Here is a 19,699-nt window from a genome sequence, read left to right on the forward strand (position 1 = left end):
TGGCAGACTGCCTCAGAGCACTGGGGCGGAGCTGTCACCACCGCCCCTCCACAGTCATCCTTGAAGACGAGCTTCTGTTGCAATCTCCCGGGTCACCAAGTATGAAGAATGTCGGAGGGCTGCTCTGAAGAGGAGCCCAGGAAGCAGGCCGCAAGGCCACTCACCCACCAGAGCTGTCAGTCGTCCAAGGCAGCTGAGCTGCCCCACTACATCCCACGGTGCAGTCTCCCCGAAGGCGCTCCCACCCAGACGCCCTCCCCCGCCAGAGATGACAGACCCAGGGCTGGAGGGGCACACAGCCACCAAGGAACTTGTGACCAAACTGGTGGTGCAAAAGCAGCCATTTTCCCATTAATTCTGAGGCTATTCTGAGGCCGTAAGTCGAAACAGGGCAAAAAGCCTCAAGGAGGCTGACAGTCACTGCCTGAAGTTTTCACTTCAACGGCCCCTTCTGGAAACTTCTGCTGGCTTCTGCTCAGCCAGCCTGGGTGGACCCTGAGCCCAGTGGCCTCCCGCAGGGCAGCGCTGGGTCAAGTTCTCTCTCGCGGTCGCTGCAGAGAAGGGGAGAAGTGGAGACTCTCTCATCCAAGCAGGGCAGCCACAAGCGAGGAAGCGTGCTGAGGCCCTATGTAAGAACAGGATCAAGAACGTTAAGTGGAAATTCCTTGGGTTTGGTTTCTTTTCTGTTCTCTCTCTAAACAAGTCTTATTTGGCCTCCTGTAGCCAGCGCTGTGGGTGGTGACGGGCCCAGTGACAGGCCCAGAAGCAGCCCGCTGGGCCAGTGAGTTTGCTGTAACGACTCGGGACACTGAGACTCCTTCAGCATGGCTTATTCTGTCCGTCTGTCCTTTATCTATTTAGGTGGGAGGAGGGGACGAGGACCAAGCCAGCCGTGCTTAGTCCTTGCGAAGCACTGAGCCTACACCGGTTTTCAAACTGCGGCCCGTGGCTTCTGTCAGAAGCACCAGGCGCTCCTGCTGGTGCCCTCAACGCAACCTGAGGGTGGGCCCGGCGTGTGGGACTCTGCACTGGGAACACGCTCACAGGGGTTCTGGTCAGCAGTGATGTGGGCGTCACTCTTCCAGGGGCCCAGTGAGACCCACACGGTCCCCAAGGAGCGAGGTGAGTTGGAAATAAGGACACAAGCGTCCTGATTCCCTGACAGAGTCTTTAGGTTTTTTACCTTAAGGCGAGGGGAAAAAAAGAAAAGATACAGTGAAGAATTCATTGTATGTTTATTATTCACAGTTAATCACTACCTACCAAATGCTACCCGCAGAGTTAAAGGATTAAGTACACAGGTCCTTTTATTTAAACACTGATTTTCTTTTAAATATATACACACAAAACTTAGTTCTGCAAGGCTTCATGATATACACCAATTCCAAAATAAAACAATCAAATGGTCCAGGTGCAGAATGCCAGAGATTCCTCGCATCATCAGCAAGGAGAGGAGAAGCCAGTGGACAGGGGTGATGAGAGGCGGACGCTCTGTCTGGGAGGGCAGCGCCTCCTGGGCCCCCGGCCGCTGCAGGCCGAGTCCGGCTCCATAACCAGAGTCCAGGGGAGACGCCGACCGACCGCTTCAGAAGCCAAAGGCCGCCAGCAACTCCCAGTGGCCCCGTTTTTGTTGTGGGAAGGGTGGGGAGAGGATGACCACAGGCACATCACCGCAAGGGACAAGAAGCCAACGGGAGACGGACAGAAAGAGCTTTGCAACGGACTCAGCGTTCCTATCGTTCCAATCTTCCTTCCGACTGTCACTGCGTCACGGATACACTTCCTTTTCAGGGGGTCGGGTGGAGCAGCTATGAACACAGCCCGCTGTGAATGGAGACGTGAAAAACCACCCAGCTGCTTCCTGAATGCTGCCTGGAGCTCACCTGGGCAGCTCAGGTGGGGGACACAAAAGGTGAAAGCCCTGAACAGATACCCCTAGCTTTCAGAGCAAGAAAAATGAAGGGAAAACGCTCATCCTGCCCGCACACCCCACCCCAGTATAGGAACACGGTAGAACCTGACACAGTTTAAACCTTCCTGCATTTGAAACTTGCTGGCTCCAGAGACTGGTGTCTGGGGGCGTCTGGGGCTACGGAGGGGACAGACAACACCTGAGACCGCAAGGTCAAGGACCCTGGCCCCCCTTGCAGCCAGATCCAGTCAGATGCGGGGAGGGCTGTAACCCGGTCCCACTGTGCCCTGGGGCTCCGGCTCCCTTAACCTCCAGGGGCTACAAATATTAAAGCTGAACCTTAAAGACTCCGGCTGTGCACAGGCAGGACGCCCACACCCTCATCTCACTCGTCTCCTCTTCCCTACCCTGTCCTCCCCTCCCCCGAGGGAAAAAACATTTACACAGAGTAGGAAACAAATTGGCTGTCTTTAACTTATTTTTAAAACAAAACAAATAAAAACCACCACTCATAAGCAACCCTTGAAATAAGGCAGAAGGCACTAAGAAAAACAACATGCTCAGGAACACCATCTGAAAGGGAAACCAATGTGGAAGAGAGACACAGGTTTGGGGCCTGGCTCGCAGGAAGCCCTGAGGGGCGCACCACCCCCCCACTCCCATCCAACTCTGACACAACATTCTGGTGGTGGCTGGGGGCTGGCAGGCAGGTTCCCACTTGCCCTCCCTCCTCTGGCAGAAGCTAAAGGGCAAGGGCCACCCGCTCCCGGCCCGCTCCTGTGTGTGTGCATATAACGCAGGACACAGAAGCGGCTGTTCTTCTGTCGTCCCGACTAAAACAGACATTTTGCATAGAGAAAATATCAGCCCACGTGGTTTCTTTTCTTTTATTATTGGCATCAGCTAGGACTATATGTGGCATTAAATGTCATGCACTGATGGACAGAAGAGGAAACAGGATGAAAAAAAGGACAAAGGAGGAGGAATAGGAGCAGTGGTGAAAATTTGTAATAAAAACTCTTTTCTTAATTTATAGGTAAGTTTTGGCATTGTTATATCCAACTCCCCCGCCCACCCCCCAGAGTTCCAACCAAAGTGAGAGGGTCACCAGGTGACCCAGCTGGGTATTCTGAGCTCCCTCACAGGCTGCTGATAGAGGCAGCTCATGGGTTTAATTCTTTTGTACGTGTTTAAAATTTTTCGCCTTCTTTAAATAATCTCTTGACTCTTAGACGTTCCGGTTCACGGGGGTGACGTAATTGCGTGGAAACATGCCGGTCTGCCCGTGGCAAGCCCCTTTCCACCAGTTGGGGTCTGAGTTATCCATGACGTGGATAAAGTCTCCCCGACGGAATCCCAGCTCTCCATCCTCTTGGGGATCAAAGTCAAAGAGGGCTTGGACGTACGTCGGTTGCTGCAGAAGAGGGGCAGGGAGAAAACACACATTGCATCCCTGACCGTGGCCAGCCCCTCGTAAGCGGACCGGTGATGGGGAAACTGATGTGTGCCAGCCTTTTCACATTTCCTGAAATAACCCCTCACTTCTCCTCCCCTCTCCACCAGTTCTTGCAGTTTACTCGAGGTGGGTGTCGTGCAGTCTTCACCAGTGCTCAAAACCACTAGGGTGTCCCCACCGTGGTGGCGGGCTGCACCCCAGCACCAAGCAGAGAGCAGCAGGTACTGCTTCAAGGGGGGAAAGAACTTCGGAAACAGCCAGTGGGGTGTTGTCTACAATCCCAGATGTGAAAATGGTTTAGTTCCTGTCACTTTATCACTTAGAAAATCCTTAAGGTTTCATACAGTCAGAAGGGTAGAAGCTTGAATAAAATAAGGTGGTATTAACCATTACATGTGAGAAGGATTTTAAGAATGAGTGTGGACTTCACTCCCTTACAGTACGATTTTCCTCAAAGTTTACTTCCAGGCAAAGAGTATTTGAGGGTGTGTTAAAAAGACCTTCTTCCAAGAGACACAAGGTAACTAGCAACACAATGCTTCAGAGAAGCAGCCTCTGGAAAAGGCAAAACTATTTTTTGTTTCAAACTTCAAATCTTTAACATGACTTAATAATGAACATAGAAGGTCCAGAAGTTACCTTTTAAAAAAACACCTGCTTGCCTAAGGAGCTATTCTTAATTGCTAAGAATGATCCCAATGTCTCTTACGAGGCTTACCTGTGGCACCTGCTCTATGTCCCGGAGAAATATCTGCTGGTTTCTGGAGACGGATGTAGATCTGTGATAATCTACCAGCTCATTCAAAGAATTGAACTTGACCACCCAGAGGAAATACTTTCCAGCCCCATCTCGGAGCACCTTGAAGTGCTGTACATCATTTCCAAACCTGGGGAGGGGTAGAGGATACACGTGAGAACAGGCCAGAGGGCTCTGTCCCGGCTACCCAGGGGCCACCTGCCCACCAAGGAGGTGTCCTGGAGAACTTGTGTGCTGGCCATGCCCCTCACAGGCTGGGTGCCCAGGACTGTAGCACAACTTGACTTCCTGGCTGGAGAGCACCCTGAGACCCTCCATTAGGATGACAATTACCAGTGACAACAGGAAGAATCCTCGCCAGACAGGGAAACCCTGTCAGTCTGTCTAATTCTGAAGACATCTGTAAATAAAAACTAATATCCTAACCTAAAGAACACGCCTCTATGTGCCCTGCACTGTGCCAAATGAAAAACAGAACTGAAACCTTGTGTGACATTTGAAGACTACAAAAGATAAGATAGGAAATAAGGTGAGGAAAGGAGGGATTGGACAACTTCCAACAATTTTCCTGTAACTGGGAAGAGTTTAAAGTCATGTTTTCTACTCAGGGATTTTAGTTCTACTTATGGGGAAAGGATCTCAAAAGCAAAGAACATGCTGGGACAATAAATAAGAGGCTACCCCCCATAAAAGGCTTCTCTACCACCTGGTAAAAAAGGCAAATGCTCTCTTTACAATGGCCCAGAAACACAGCATGAGCCTGGCTGAGTGGGAAGGGCCCACCACCGTCGTGCTGTCTGCCTAGAACATCAGCTCAAACAAGGCCCTGCCTGTCCCGCTCTCTGCCGGGTCCTCGAGGTCCACACCAGCGCCCAGCCCTCAGAAGACGCTCTATGAAGATCTGTTAAATGAACGACTAAGAGTCTCTCCTCCCGTCGTTGGTATTAAAGCGTAAATACTTCTTAAAACCAACCCAGCAGGTGGCAGCACTGAGCTTAAAGGAAGCCACTGAGTACAAGTGCGAAGTGCTTAGAAACAGCACTATTTCATGGGAAAACCGGTGGATGAGGAAGAAAGCTTTATGAGGAAGCAGGACATACTGAAATGGCACTTCTGGGCCCATGGGAGCCCACTCCCACAGTGCAACGCAGGTGGCTTCTGAAAGGGGCACAGGGTCCCTAACGGTGAGCTGTTAGCTCCCGCAGTTTTTCCATTAGACTCAACACCTTGAAACTCAAGACTGCACACTCGTGAACCTCCTTGGTGCAGGTGCTTGTGTTGTTAGAGGTGGTTATGACATCTGTTTCAAATTTTATTTCTAAAGCAATAAATACATGAACTCTTTAAAGGTTTTATTTGATAAAACGGAATGGTCTGGGAGGTTCCCGACAGCCAGCGCATGAGCACGGGCGGGCGGGCAGCCAGCGCACGGTCATCAGATGACCGAACTCGAACTGCCATGGGGTTTTTGGCCATCATTCAAGGATTAACTGCTTGTACTCCTTGTCCTCCACTGTTCGATTTATACTCAGGGCAGTACAAAACGTTAAGGAAAACAGAGGTGGAAACACAAGTTAATGAGAAGCGTAAGGACTCTTCCACCTCAAGGTGCTCTCAGCCCACCAGGTCCTCATCTGCAGGTGTTTAATCAAGCACATCAAAAAGCCACTGTTTCTAAGCATATGGGAGTAAGGGGTGCACGGGAACTCTCTGTACCTTCCACTCAATTTTGCTGTGAACCTAAACCTGCTCTAAAAAAGAAAGTTTCAAAAAAAAAGCCATTGTTAAAAGAGGAAAACTATTAGATCCAGTTTGATTTTTTTCATGTTGGGACTAAAACCTAACTATACTGGAAACATATCTGAAAGATACTGCAAATGTCACCTGAAACCACCTCCCACATCTTGAGAAAAGAAACACAAAAATTTTAAATTTAAATCTATATTAAAGAAACCCACACTTTAACTGCACATTTGGTCCTAAAATGCAACAAGATACTGAGCTGATTTTTGAAACTGAAAAATCTTTATATCATTTGTAAATGGCAAATAAATTGTTTTACAGCCTTCATTTTAAATGTATACTAAAGTGATCTGAATTTTTAACCTAGTCACCTCTTTGTTACATAAACGATGAAGTGATTTGTAAGATTCCTAGGGGAGGGTTTCCTGTGATAATATATTAACTAGAAATGGAGAGAGTCAAAACACATATGGAAAAATGACAATTTGATTCAAAATCCTTACGTCACAGATGGGAAGTGATTAGCTTAGGATCCTCAAAGTTCCAATTTATATTCTCCATGATTCCCAAGGTGGTATAACTCCCTGCCTTCCCCATTCCCTGCATACCAGCTCCATTCCACATTTAAATTTACCACTGGGGAAAGCAAAAACCCCCAAACCCCTGTGGTCACCTTTTAGGTCAGTGTGAGGCCTAGTATGACACTGGTAGATTTCAGCGAGACACCTAGTCAAGGTGCACAAGGCAGCTGACCTGGTGATCAGTTGCTGTCACAGAGCTGTAGGAATCCCACAGAGGGCAGGGGTGCCCGGATGAGGGAAGAGCCGTGTGTGTGGAGAGCACTGCAGAGTGGTGGGGATTGGGGAAAACTGGCAAGTATTTGCTCTCTGAAGCTCAGCTGCTGCTCAGCAACTAAAGACGGTTTTCACACGGGAATCTAAATCCAGTGCTGCTAGAGGTCATTTTTAAGAGGAGCCAGAAATTAGGATTTTAATGTAAATTTTTCTGATTTATAAAATACTGTTTAGGCTAAACCTCTCCCAGTTTGCCACCTTTGGTATGTGCACCCAGACACCTGGCCTCTGGCTTCACAATTTCCATCAGCTGGAGACAGGATTCCAGGCAATCAAAGTAGTAAATACTTACTTGACAGAGAGGGAGAAATCCCCAGGAGCACTCTCGCTCTCTCGGATAAGAAAGGCCCCATCGTGCCGCTGTTTGCTAAGCATTTCTTCTGCCTTGGCTCTGGGGATTTTGCCAAAAAACCACCTAAGGAAGGAAGGCAAGCCAGTCAACATCTGCTTCCCCACAAAGAAACGGGATATCCAGCCTCCGAAATGTGAGTAACAGAACACTCCTCGCTGGAGGAAGGGCCTCCCTCTCTACCCTCCTGTCTCCACATGCCCCATCACGCCTTGAGAGGGGGACCATCTCCCTTCAGCTGTCTCCTTCATTCCCCAGTGACTCAAAAGACACAATCGTGGGCCACTTTCTATAGAGGAAGACACTTAAAAATGGGCCTCCTGGGCCAAAGCTCACTGGGCCCCCAACTGACTCATCAGCAAGGCAGCAGGGAGAGCCCCGGCCTATCGATTTGAGCACATGATGAACCATTTAAGGTGACCCAGGCCCTTCCTGCAGCCACCTGATAAGGCAGCAGCCTTGCTACAGTGGGAAGAAGAGAAACGGGGGTAGGAAAGCTGCAAGGTCCAGAAGCTGGAGACAGGGCCACTTCTTGTAACAGCACAAAGGGAAGAGGTTCAGGCTGTGAGGGAGCAGCCTCTGCTAGTAGCTGTGGTTGGCACTCCTCTCAAGGCCACTCTCTGCTGTCACTGCTCAGAGTCTGGTTTTCAGGAACCATTAGAAATGCCATGCTTTACTCTGCAGAGGCAGCTAGTTGCAAAATTCCCTTTTTCATTTGGAGTAACCTACAGATTCTTCTGCTCCCAATGCTAATTGACCTTGGTCACAAGAAAAAGTGGGTGAATTCATGGAAAAGGGTAGGAGCAGCTGGGGCTGGGGCTGACCAGGAGGAAGAGGAGGAGAAATCTCTGAAACAGCTTCAAGTCACAGGCACCTCACTTCTCACAGAAAAGGCACAACTAATTAGGATAGATGACTGTGAAAACAAGGTTCTCTCTGCAAACCTGTCTTTACTGTGTTATTATTTAAAAAAAGCAACGATGCCACTTGTAACTAATAAAGACCTACTTGCTTCATCAGACTCCATACATGGTAACTAACATGCATTAAATATGCAAACTAGGATAACAAAGATACAAAGAGTCCGTTAAAGTTATATATCTAACATACATCTATCTTACTTATAAGCAACTGCAAGATGTCTCTGAAATAATACACTATACTAAAATTCAAACAGAAGGAAGGGAGCTGCTAGGAAGGATACATTCAGAAGTTGCCATTAGTAACCTTTAAACATTCCTAAAGTCTGCAGCCTTGTATCTTTCTCATTTGAACTAACGTAATGCCAAGCCGCTGAGGAGCTGGTACAGCCTATATTCCTGCGCCTAAAAAGAACTCGAGGGCAAGTCTTCCAGGGCCTGGAAGTAAGGCCACACAGGAGAAATCATGTAGTAACACAACAGAACTCTCTCCCGCTAGGAAAGGACAGCTCATAGTGTTGAGATCACGTGCGCACTTGCTGTTTTCATCTGTGCTCTCTGGTTTACATTACAGTGCCCGTGCACTCAGTAGCCATTTGGCCGAGAGGTGGCGAGAAGTTCCTCAACAGTCACATCCTTTCCTCCTAGACACCCCCATATCTTCCTACCAGGCAGGCATTTTCCTTTTTTAAGGTATAAGTAATGAACATAAATTAAAATAGCTTAGTTGTACGTGAAGTAAAAATAAAAAGCAAGACTCTTCCCTCAAACTCCCCAGAGGCAGCAACTGTTGGCAGTTAGATGTGTATGTTTGTGGACCTTCCCTTACGGTGCACAAATATATAGATATGGTGGCAGTATTTTCTTGCTCTCAGCTTAAAATTAACTCATTTTTATTTTCAACTAGAAAAAAACCAAAAAAACAAAAACCTGTGGTGAAGCAAAGTCCTCTAACTGGAATTTTTACAAAGATTTACTTCGTAAAAAACATCCCTGTTATAAGCACCCAGACTGAAAAATGGAAATTAGTTGGAGACCATTTTATTAAATAAAGACTTCTTTTGTACCTGCTCCCATTTTCACTACACACACTCCCTCCCCCCCTTCCTCCCTCTCGAGAGAGAGGATGTCCCACAACATAAGGGATATGACACTATGAGAAACAGCTATCACTCTCAGTTAAAACATTTAATACCACCATCCTACACTTCCTTAGCATTTTATACTGTTTATAACTTTGATTAACTTCTTTTAATGGTGATATTTATGTGTAACTACATGGCTATGGTCAAACTTCTTAAAATTTTTTAAAAGATGGGTTTATACTACAATACAAATAGCAAGGGAGAAAGCTAATGGGAGGAGGCAGCTTATTTCCAATTCAAGTCTTTATTACATCCCATAGGCAACCATCCATATGCATTTAATGTGAAAAGCACATATTTGGATCCACCCTCAGTATATACAACTCATGCTGCAACACTAATGCCAACAACCATTTCGTAGTCTGTGTTTAATTTGTCAGCTCAAATGCTATGTTAGGTCATACTCCATTTTAAACTTCCCTCTTGCTGCCTAACAAAAACTAAAAAAGGGAAGTAAGGGAGGCTGGGGAGATGGAAGGAGGGGCCTGGTACTCCTCCCATAGCTATGAAACCAACACTGACCCTGTACTTATGGACATCTAGTCACAGAGCAGCCCTGTTAACGTGAAACAGGCCTGTGAGGCCCACCACTGCACAGGTACAGGGTGATGGTCTTTTCTGGCAATATGATTTCCTTTTTCAGAGCTTGGATGGATGAATACTGCCTGCCTTCCAGCTAGAGTCTGTGAAGAACACCACCATGGGGCCTGGATGCTTCCTGATCAATTATTATTCCAAAGTTCTTTACAGTGGGGAGAGAGGAGCAGGCATGAGAGTGACTCTTCCTAAAAAGCTAATCCATCAATCAGGTCAGTAACTACAACTATCCAAGGAAGGTGGCCTTTCCTATGTTCCCAACAGTCAGATTTGAAATGCCGACGTCACCTGAAACAATCTGAAGAAAAACAAGGATTTAGAGCTACAGGCATTTTATTTAATATAAAAATTACAGTCTGATGTTCTGCTGAATTCCCCTTCAGCCTGGAAATATGAAAATGAAAAGGGGACTTCCCTGGTGGCGCAGAGGTTAAGAATCCGCCTGCCAATGCAAGGGCCACAGGTTCGATCCCTTGTCTGGGAAGATCCCACATGCTGCGGAGCAACTAAGCCCGTGCACCACAACTACTGAGCCCGAGCGCCCAACTACTGACCCCATGCACCGCAACTACCGAGCCCATGCACCACATCTACTGAGCCCGCATGCTACTGAAGCCCACTTGCCTAGAGCCCGTGCTCCTCAACAAGAGAAGCCACCGCAATGAGAAGCCCACGCGCAGCAACGAAGACCCAACGCAGCCCCCCCACCAAAAAAAGGGAAAAATGAAAAGGAACTTAAGTTGATTTTGTTATCACTGGATCTAATGCTGAAGTCAGCGAACTATGGCCCTCAGCCTAAATCTTTCCAGTTTTGCTGTGACCCACAATCTAACACTATTTAAAAAAATTTTTAAGGATTGTTTTAAAAAATTCAACCGAAGAAGTATATGTGACATGACAGAGACTGCACATGGCCCACAAGGCTTAAAATATTTATTATCAGGCCCTTTACAGAAAAGGTTTAGCCAATCCTTGATCTATTTTGAGGACGGATTGTAGGAATAGATGTGCACAAATTTTTGGCTTGTGTGGACCGAGGTAGGATGCACTATGTGACTCCCAGTAACCACTATCCAACTGCTTCTCCCCACGGGGTGTACTTCGTGATGCTGTCCACGAAAAGCCCACACAGCCCCCAAAGCAAATATGGACACTAAGTGGCCACAAGAATGCAAAACTGTGCTTAGTACACTTCCCGGGAATCTGTAATAATCTCATGCTCATCTTTCGTAGTTTCTTGGATATCACTGCTTGTGCCTGCATTTTAGTAACCTGGGCATGGCTGTGTGTTAATAACAGCCAATCTAACATCACAGGGACCTCAAATGAGGGACATTATCAATCCACTGACCAGGGGCCACAAATCTCTTCCACGTACGCCTCTGAAGATTTAATACTTCTGGCTTTTATTATCATGAACAAATTGGTCCCAGCCTTTGTACAAGAATTTGCATCTGAGTATCAATTCAAAACTACTTACTGAGCTACTATGTGCAGAGGCAAGGCACAAGTTACAAGGGAGTATGAAAGCAGAAGACATAAATTCTTCAAGGAATCTAATATCTTTTTTAGGGGAGGGGGGGAGAGATCAAACTCACATAGTTACAAAGATACACGACAGTACAAGTTCCAAACAAAAACTAGAAAAATATACTTTGCAGTTAGACTGGTTTTCTCCTTTTAAATCATTCAATGAAACATTTAGTGAGCCATTATAAGGTGCCTGGTTCTTCTTGAAGTATAAGAAGTTTCCTTGAGGACCTCACAGATTCTTCATTATAGAAACTTCTGCATAGGTATCTTCCTATTACCAAACTGCAGGGTAACCCAATCTCTCTCCAGGCTTCCTGGATGTGCTCTCTCAAAGAACTTCCCATTAACTACATGGACATTTTATTATACCATAATTTAACTACAGAACCTAACTTCCCAGCACCTAGCACGGTCTCTGCACATAGTGAGAGCTGTGCAAGAGTTTAGCGACCAAAACATGAACCCAACAGACAGTTTTACGGTGAAGCTCCTGAATCACCTGTTTTGTTTTATAGAGGCAAATCATTTTAGAACAGATTCAGTTCATAAGGTAGCATTTGGCTCAGGTTTAGTTGCTAGTGGTGGTTACCTCTAAAAGGGGTACATGTATGGGGAGAAACTCACATTGCTCTATAGTTTTCTACACTGTGAATCTTTTATAATGAGAACTCTATTCATAAATCAGGAGCTTGGGATAAACATACACACACTGCCATATATAAGATAACCAACAAGGGAACTCTACTCAATATTCTGTGATAACCTATATGAGAAGAGAATCTAACACAATATTGTAAATCAACTATATGCCAATAAAATTAAAATATTTTAAAAAATGAGAACTATATTAGTTTAATTTATTAATTCATAAATTAGTGGTTTTGAAATAAAAATACTGGAAGCTTTCCTAATTTGCAGCACAAAGAGGAATGAACTAGACCGTTGTCAAGGCCCTTTTGAGCTCTACGGCATTCAGTTCTACGTAAGATGACGTAAAAGCTGTGTAAGATAAGATGTGGTTAAGATCTTTGCTCCAGTACTTGGGGGAAGAGAAATGACAGGGACACATCAGAACAGTGACAATGGGGGAGAGGGACAAATGGGCTGCTACTCGAGGTGGGGCAGTCATCTAAAAGTCTTATTTACCATTTTGTGTTACAACAAGTAGATACAGAGGATCTACCATTTCTTCGTGTTTCAGTGGCATTCTAGTCTGAGCATTAAATGCTTCAGTTCTCCCTGACATACTCACAAGAAAATGACTGCTTTTGAGGGAGGAGCAGAGACAATAAAAGAGGTGGTGGGTAAGGGTGGGAGGAAAGTGGTCTGTAAGGGCTCCCAGGACCCCACCATGTCATATATCAACAATAAACGGTTCTGGAATTAAAAATTTTTTTTCTCACCGCTCTCAGCAGCCTGGAGTAGGAGAGCACTTTGTTTTCTCTGAAGTGGGAACACTAAGATGGAGGGGTAGGGCAGTGATTATAGTGTACATTTACCAAGAACCAATTATATGCCAAGTATTGTGCTCTGGTGATACCAAGATTATTAAGATATAGTCCCAAAGGAATATCAAACATGTCAATACAAAACCACGTGATAAATACCCTTTCTAAAACTCAAAAAATGCAGAATTATGAAACACATCTGGCACAAAGGGTTTCACAGAAAAAGAATTATGGGCCTGCGTAACTGTTGTTTTATCATTTGAAGATCACTGACAGTTATCTAAAACATACACTACTATTGACTATTATGCTCTCATTATATACTCTTACTAACATGGAAAAATCAACGTGCTTTGTTAATTCCCTGAGAAGACAGAATAGAAAGTATGACATCCATCCCAATGATCTCAATTTTAAAAACATCGTTTGAACAAGCAGACGGGTCTGACCCTGGAGGGTCAGCAGAGCCCAACTTACGGATGTGGTTTCATTTCTATGTAATTCTTGGGGATGAAGCCGTCTTTCCCATTGAGCTCTGCCTTGTACCAGTTCTGATCACATTCTTCATTCAAAACCTGAAAAGAATTAAGACAAGGAAAAGAAAGCAATCATTTCCTTTTCACTCTTAAGTGGGTAGCCATGAAGACGATTATGTTGCCTTTTAGGTTTGTTTGTAAAAGGTGTTATTTGGAGTATTATCAGTTACATGGATGCAAAATTTCTTGTAATTTTCAAAACAACCAGCATTATGTCAACTCTGATACTTAAAAAGAAAAAGGAATTGTGTCTGGAAATGAGAATTCAGGTTCCCAAACATCTAGCATTAAAACCTCAGTAGAAAAGCAGAGGGAGGGAAAAATAAAAGATGAGTGTCTGTGAGGAGATTTCTGGAAAACAGCAAACACTGACACTGGAGAATAAAGGGAGAGAGTAGGTATAACCGCACAACAACTGGGCAGCAACAGAGAGAGCCTGAAGACCTCTCCAGGGATCTTCAAGCCGATTTCCAGAATCACAGAGATCCAATCTTGGGATTTCCTCATACTGTCTCTAGGTTATCCCAAGTATGGGTCAGCCACCGTCCCGCTGCTACCTGCATGCACAGCCGTGTGCCCTTGTGTGGGAAAACCGTATTTTAATGAAAAAGCACAGTAAGTCCCACTTACTTCTCTTACCCTCAAGGGCCACGATGTGTCCGAGTTAGAGAATGCTGGAGGCACACCAATGGGCCCCATTCAGGGGGAGCCCCAGAGACCACACAACTGAGCCACTGCATTCTGCAAAGTGAAAACAGCCTACCCAAGGTTACAGGCTAATGAATCCCATGAAGATTTTCAGAACTCAAACAAGTGTGCTCTCCAATACTGACTTGTATGGATAGGCTAGGCCAAGATACTATCATCTGCAGAGTATTAAAGGGAGCAAAATACGGACTTCCCTGGCGGTCCAGTGGTTAGGACTCCACACTTCCACTGCAGGGGGGGCATGGGTTCGATCCCTGGTCAGGGAGCTAAGATCCCGCATGCCACATGGTGCGGCCAAAAAAAAAGTGGGGGGGTGGGCAGAATAGATCTAGGCATAGTATAAGAGCCACTCTTTGAATTCCAGATTTCTAACAAAAGGCAAAGGGCATAGGACATTTAAAAAAGTAACTTAAAAGAGAAAATAGAAATGAGAGCCCAACTCCAAAATGGCGAACACAGGAAAATGTTGATGGACTAGTACAGTGGTGGTAAATCTATACTCCAGAGCAAAATTCTAAAAGGAAGTTGGTAAAATTCTTTACCAAATTATTTACTCATGATGCTGAAAAATGCTGTACTCACTGCCAAATTAGAACGTGGTCTGCTTGATGTGTATGTATTGACATTTCAAAGTGAGATACAACTTTGGAAAGGGTAGATAAGACTGATAGATACCAACAAATAGCTAAGCTGCACTAACGATGCCTCCCAGTGAATTCACTTCTGAAAAGCGGCTATGCCCTGAGGAGTTTTACAAAGCTGGTGCCTACTTGTGATGCTGGCTAACCTCGGGCCCTCAGTGCCAGTCACTGAGTTTACACGTGCACAAGATAAGGTAACAAGCTACTGCTAAATCCCATCAGCATCAGTGATGAAAACTTTTTTCTTTTCATCAATTTTCCCTTAAAAATTTTTTTTAATTTATTAAATACTGCAATGATATAAACTAATATATGTAAAATACACTTATAATTTTAAAATCTGCATTTCAAAAACTGTACTGTGGCCAGAAAAGTTACTCTGTTGCTAGACAATTATAAAGCACACCCGCACACCAAGGACGAAGGTCTGAGAGGGACAGGGCTCTTAAGGCACTCCCTGCCACAATGACATCAACGTCCGTCCCTAAGCACCAAGGTGAACCCACCAGCATCACAGAAGATTCAACAGCACAAGAGCAAAGGAGCTTTAGGCCAGGATTTTGTTGTCTACCAAAAAGAAGGGCTGGAAGAAAAATGTGGTCTAGTAATTATCTTATAAAGCATTATGGCCCATTTGGACATGAAAACAGAATAAGGTAATCACTTGGAAAAGGCCAGTTTTAATTTGTGACCAATAACCTTGCAGAAAAGGTTCTACATGCCAGGAGTTCTTAGAACCAACCGCATGTTCTTCTTCTTTTTTTAAAAATTTATCTTATTTATTTTTGGCTGCACTGGGTCTTCGTTGCTGTGAGCAGGCTTTCTCTAGTTGTGGTAAGCGGGGGCTAACTCTTCGTTGCGGTGCGCAGGCTTCTCACTGCGGTGGCTTCTCGTTGCGGAGCACGGGCTCTAGGTGCGCAGGCTTCAGTAGTTGTGGCTCGCAGGCTCTAGAGTGCAGGTTCAGTAGTTGTGGCGCACAGACTTAGTTGCTCTGTGGCATGTGGGATCTTCCCGGACCAGGGCTCGAACCCGTGTCCCCAGCATTGGCAGGTGGATTCTTAACCACTGCGCCACCAGGGAAGCCCTGCACGTTCTTCTTGTCACCTTCGTTAGGACAGAGGCAAACCTCCCCCTAAAAAAATGCCCCCCTCGACAATAAAAGAAACTCCAGGGCAACTCCCAGATTTGGCACCATTTTAGAACTATGGTTTTCTGCAGAACAATATTAATACTTGGTGTTTGTATGCTTTTCTCCCCAAGAAGGTAGGGAAATATGGAACTAATACGTTTAGACGATGATGATGATGATGATCAATACTGGCCGGGTGGCTTGTGGGATCTCAGTTCCCCAACCAGGGATTGAACCCCAGCCACGGCAGTGAAAGCCCAGAATCCTAACCACTAGGCCACCAGGGAACTCCCCAATGCTTAGATTATTTTTAATGTAATGTCAGAATACATGGGAGGCTAAAAGTTTGGTTCTCTGGAATATTCTAGTATCTAGAATATCTCTTTGCCAGAAAGCCAAGGTGTGGCTGTGCATGCCTCTAAATCTCTTTACTCGATAATTTAAGAAAAGATTGGTTCTGTGGGAGACAAAGCACAGGAGAAAGAGTGCTTGCTAAGCCTGGGCCACCTGGGATCAGGTTTTTCTACCCAGCTGGTACATCAGCTTTCACATGCAAGCCCTGAAAGCCCAGGATGGCATAATTTAAGAGTTAAAAATTAAGTTTTATTCAAATGCTTAAAACAGCAAAGGGCACAAATTGACATAAGTGAATCTAAAGTAGAGCAGGGAAGGGCACCAGAACCAGATGTGGATGAGTTTGCACCTACAGAGACTGTACTGAATTTGCTATGGCTTTAGATGAAAGTTCACATCCTTCACAAGTAAGCTGTTAAAGCCCCATCAGAGTTCTGAGAAGGAGGAAACTGCTCCTATCACCACTTCCCCGAAACACAGGCAACTTACCATTCGCTCATTCATTACCTCTTAACAAATAGATGGTTGAGTTCGACCACCAAATTTTCATTCAGTTTTGAAAATTCCAAGGAATGTTTTTAGCTGTTACCCCACAGCTGCATGTTCTATGCCAACCCCCATATTCCCTCGAGTTATGACTTTGTAGCCATCAAAACATTTTGGTTTAACGGAAGCAGACTGATCAAGAGATGAGATTATGAAAGGAGGAAGAGACAACTATCAGTGAAGTTTTTATTTGTTCTTTTTCTGGTTGCAGAAAGACTGAAAGTAATGTTAGAGCCACAATCAGGAAGAAACCTAAAAGATAAAGAATGATGTGAAGTTTACATGGGAGAATTAAAACTATTCCAGTCGATGGAAGGTACACAATGGGTGCTTTTGAGCTGTCGCTAATGTTAAACTTCTTGACCTGCAAGCTGGGTGTATTCAGTTTGTGAAAATTCACTGAACTGTGCACTTACGATATGTAACTTTTCTACATGTGTATCATACTTCAACTGAAAGAAGTATTTCAGTCAAGAGAACACAGTAATATTATGGTCCAATTTACATGTAAGAAACACACACCAGGGCCTCATATGCCTCCGGTACAAACTTTTCACACCGAAAATACACAGTGGAGCAGAAAATAACACAACGAGGCTTCAGAAACCCCCACCATGATAGTCTGCCATCACTAACCTATGAAAAAAATTCCCAGAAGTAAAACTTTCTTCACTACGGACAACTCAGAGCATTCCACATGTTCTACTTTTCTACATTATATAATTTGGTAACTTTATTCACTGCTGCCACCACCCCACCCCCAATGAGACCATTCTAAAGGCAATGCAAATTTCCATCTTTACTAATACCAATTTAAAGGTTTCCAAATAGTTTAAAAAAGAAGAAAGAGGGAATTCCCTGGTGGTCCAGTGGTTAGGACTCTGCACTTCCACTGCAGGGGGCACGGGTTCAATCCCTGGTCGGGGAACTAAGATGCCACATGCCACTGGGTGTGGCTAAAAAAAATAAAAATATCTATCTACTTAAAAAAAAAAAAGCAGAAGAAAGAAAAAAAGCCAGAGCTCAAAGATTTAGGGCTCAGACCCCTTCGGATGCACCTGATCTGGTAGGATTCAAGAGGCGAATAAACACATGGGTTCAAATTCCAATTTCACCAACAATGAACTATGTGACCTTGGGCAAACGGCCATTTTCTAAGTTTTGGTTTCCCATCTATAAAGTGGTGATAATACCTACCTCTCAGGGTTACTGAGGGGGTTAAATGAGAAAATGAGCAGCATAGCTCAGTACAGAGCTACCGTCCAGCTGCTGTAGTGGACACATTTACTTCACAATAATTACTCTGCCTTACATATTTAGCAGTATTAGATCTAACAAAACATGGCAATCCTGGGGGCTGAGTTTTACCAAGTTAGGTATCTTTGATGTAATGCTGCCCATGGGTACCAAGAGCACACGTATTAACAGAGAACTGGGATTCTTGTTTTATTGTGGAAACACAGAGTACAAAACTTCTGTGCTTACCTCAAAAAAAATTTCAAATGCTGAGTTCAAGGATTACAGTAGGTAACGCCCTTCCCTGTCCCTTCCATACAAATCCTGGGAGACAAGAACTGCACTTAATTTTCTATACAAATTACAGAAAAAAAAAAAGTGTCTTTTAGGAAAATGGTAGATAAGAATTTTGTTTATAGACTGCTGTATTTTGAAATATGGGGGGTATTTTCTTGCCTGAACATATGCAGTCATCTGTAAATAAACAAAACAAAACAAAAAGAAGAAGAAGGAATCATGATTTAAAAAAAAAAAAAAAGCTGTGCAGTTCCCAAACAGTAGTCCCATCAAAGCTTTCAACATACATTCTAATTCTAACAGCTTGCACAGGGTTCAACATTTCTTCAGGGAAAAATTATTCAAAGTTTTATAGCGTTTGTGAAGCAATTTATAAGAAAGAGCATTTGTGCATAAAAGATAGGAACAATTACATATTTAAGCTCTTCCACCACATAAAAAACAAAAATACCACTTACAGCTGGTCCCTGCTTTACAGAAATTCTACATAAGCCAGTGAGTTTCCCCAGCTCTTTAAAGATCAATCAATCCCACACAAGCAACACTGAAATACTGCCAGGACTTTAAGACAAATTTAAAGAATTATGGTGACCCTACCACATAATTTCAAGTTCTTAGAATAGGGAAGGAAAACACACACACACACACACACACACACACACACACACACACACAACCACATAATTTCAAGTTCTTAGAATAGGGAAGGAAAACACACACACACACACACACACACACGCACACAGAGTGGCTTTTTAAAGACTTTAACCCCTAAGAAAAATTCTATAGGGCCCTGGCTAGGGTAACAGTACTGGGAGAGCCATTTAAAATCAGTTCTCTTCAGTTGCCTGTTACATATTTTATTAGAATGCTCTTCAACTTCTCAGACTCCCTTAGTATGGATTACTGCCTCGGCCTCAAACTACACTGATTCATTCCTAACACTTTAAATAAGTGCTCTACAATCACCACCTCCATCTGTTAAAGTTTTTGCTCAACATGAAAAACATCTTGGCTATGCTGCTTGCTCTACTGTGTGCCAAAGCATGAAAAACACCCACACTGTAGATGAGTTACTCCAAATTTATGTAATGATATCAAATCAAGTGGGTATTTTTACCTTATGGTGATGAACTCTTTCAACAAAAGTATAATATCTGTGCCATGAAATGTGTTTTTAGTTCCCTTTTAAATGGGTATTTCCAGAAGATTCATTTCTTTGGGGATCAAGGAGCCCTAAATCAATTTTTTACATCATTTTCCTTTTTTTTTTTTTTAATAGTAATCTTTTATTTATTTATTTATTTATTTATTTATTTATTTATTTATTTTTTTTGGCTGTGTTGGGTCTTCGTTTCTGTGTGAGGGCTTTCTCTAGTTGCGGCAATTGGGGGCCACTCTTCATCGCGGTGCGCGGGCCTCTCACTATCACGGCCTCTCTTGTTGCGGAGCACAGGCTCCAGTCGCGCAGGCTCAGTAGTTGTGGCTCACTGGCCTAGTTGCTCCGCGGCATGTGGGATCTTCCCAGACCAGGGCTC

General features: G+C 44.4%; 1 protein-coding gene across 3 annotated transcripts in view; it reads right to left on the reverse strand.

Moving 5' to 3' along the window:
• Positions 1-1,216: 1,216 nt before the first annotated feature.
• Positions 1,217-19,699, reverse strand: part of GRB2 (growth factor receptor bound protein 2) — a 70,544-nt gene continuing 52,061 nt past the window's right edge. For all 3 annotated transcript variants that reach the window (XM_082371717.1, XM_082371715.1, XM_082371716.1), the window contains 4 exons: positions 13,192-13,289; positions 7,015-7,137; positions 4,087-4,255; positions 1,217-3,326 (listed from right to left, as the gene is read on the reverse strand). In XM_082371717.1, coding sequence (XP_082227843.1) covers positions 3,141-3,326; positions 4,087-4,255; positions 7,015-7,137; positions 13,192-13,289 — 576 coding nt within the window. In that variant the 3' untranslated portion in view covers positions 1,217-3,140. The remainder of the gene's footprint in view (positions 3,327-4,086; positions 4,256-7,014; positions 7,138-13,191; positions 13,290-19,699) is intronic.

The sequence above is a fragment of the Balaenoptera borealis genome (genome assembly GCF_965194805.1).
Source record: "Balaenoptera borealis genome assembly, chromosome: 20".
Lineage (NCBI taxonomy): Eukaryota > Metazoa > Chordata > Mammalia > Artiodactyla > Balaenopteridae > Balaenoptera > Balaenoptera borealis.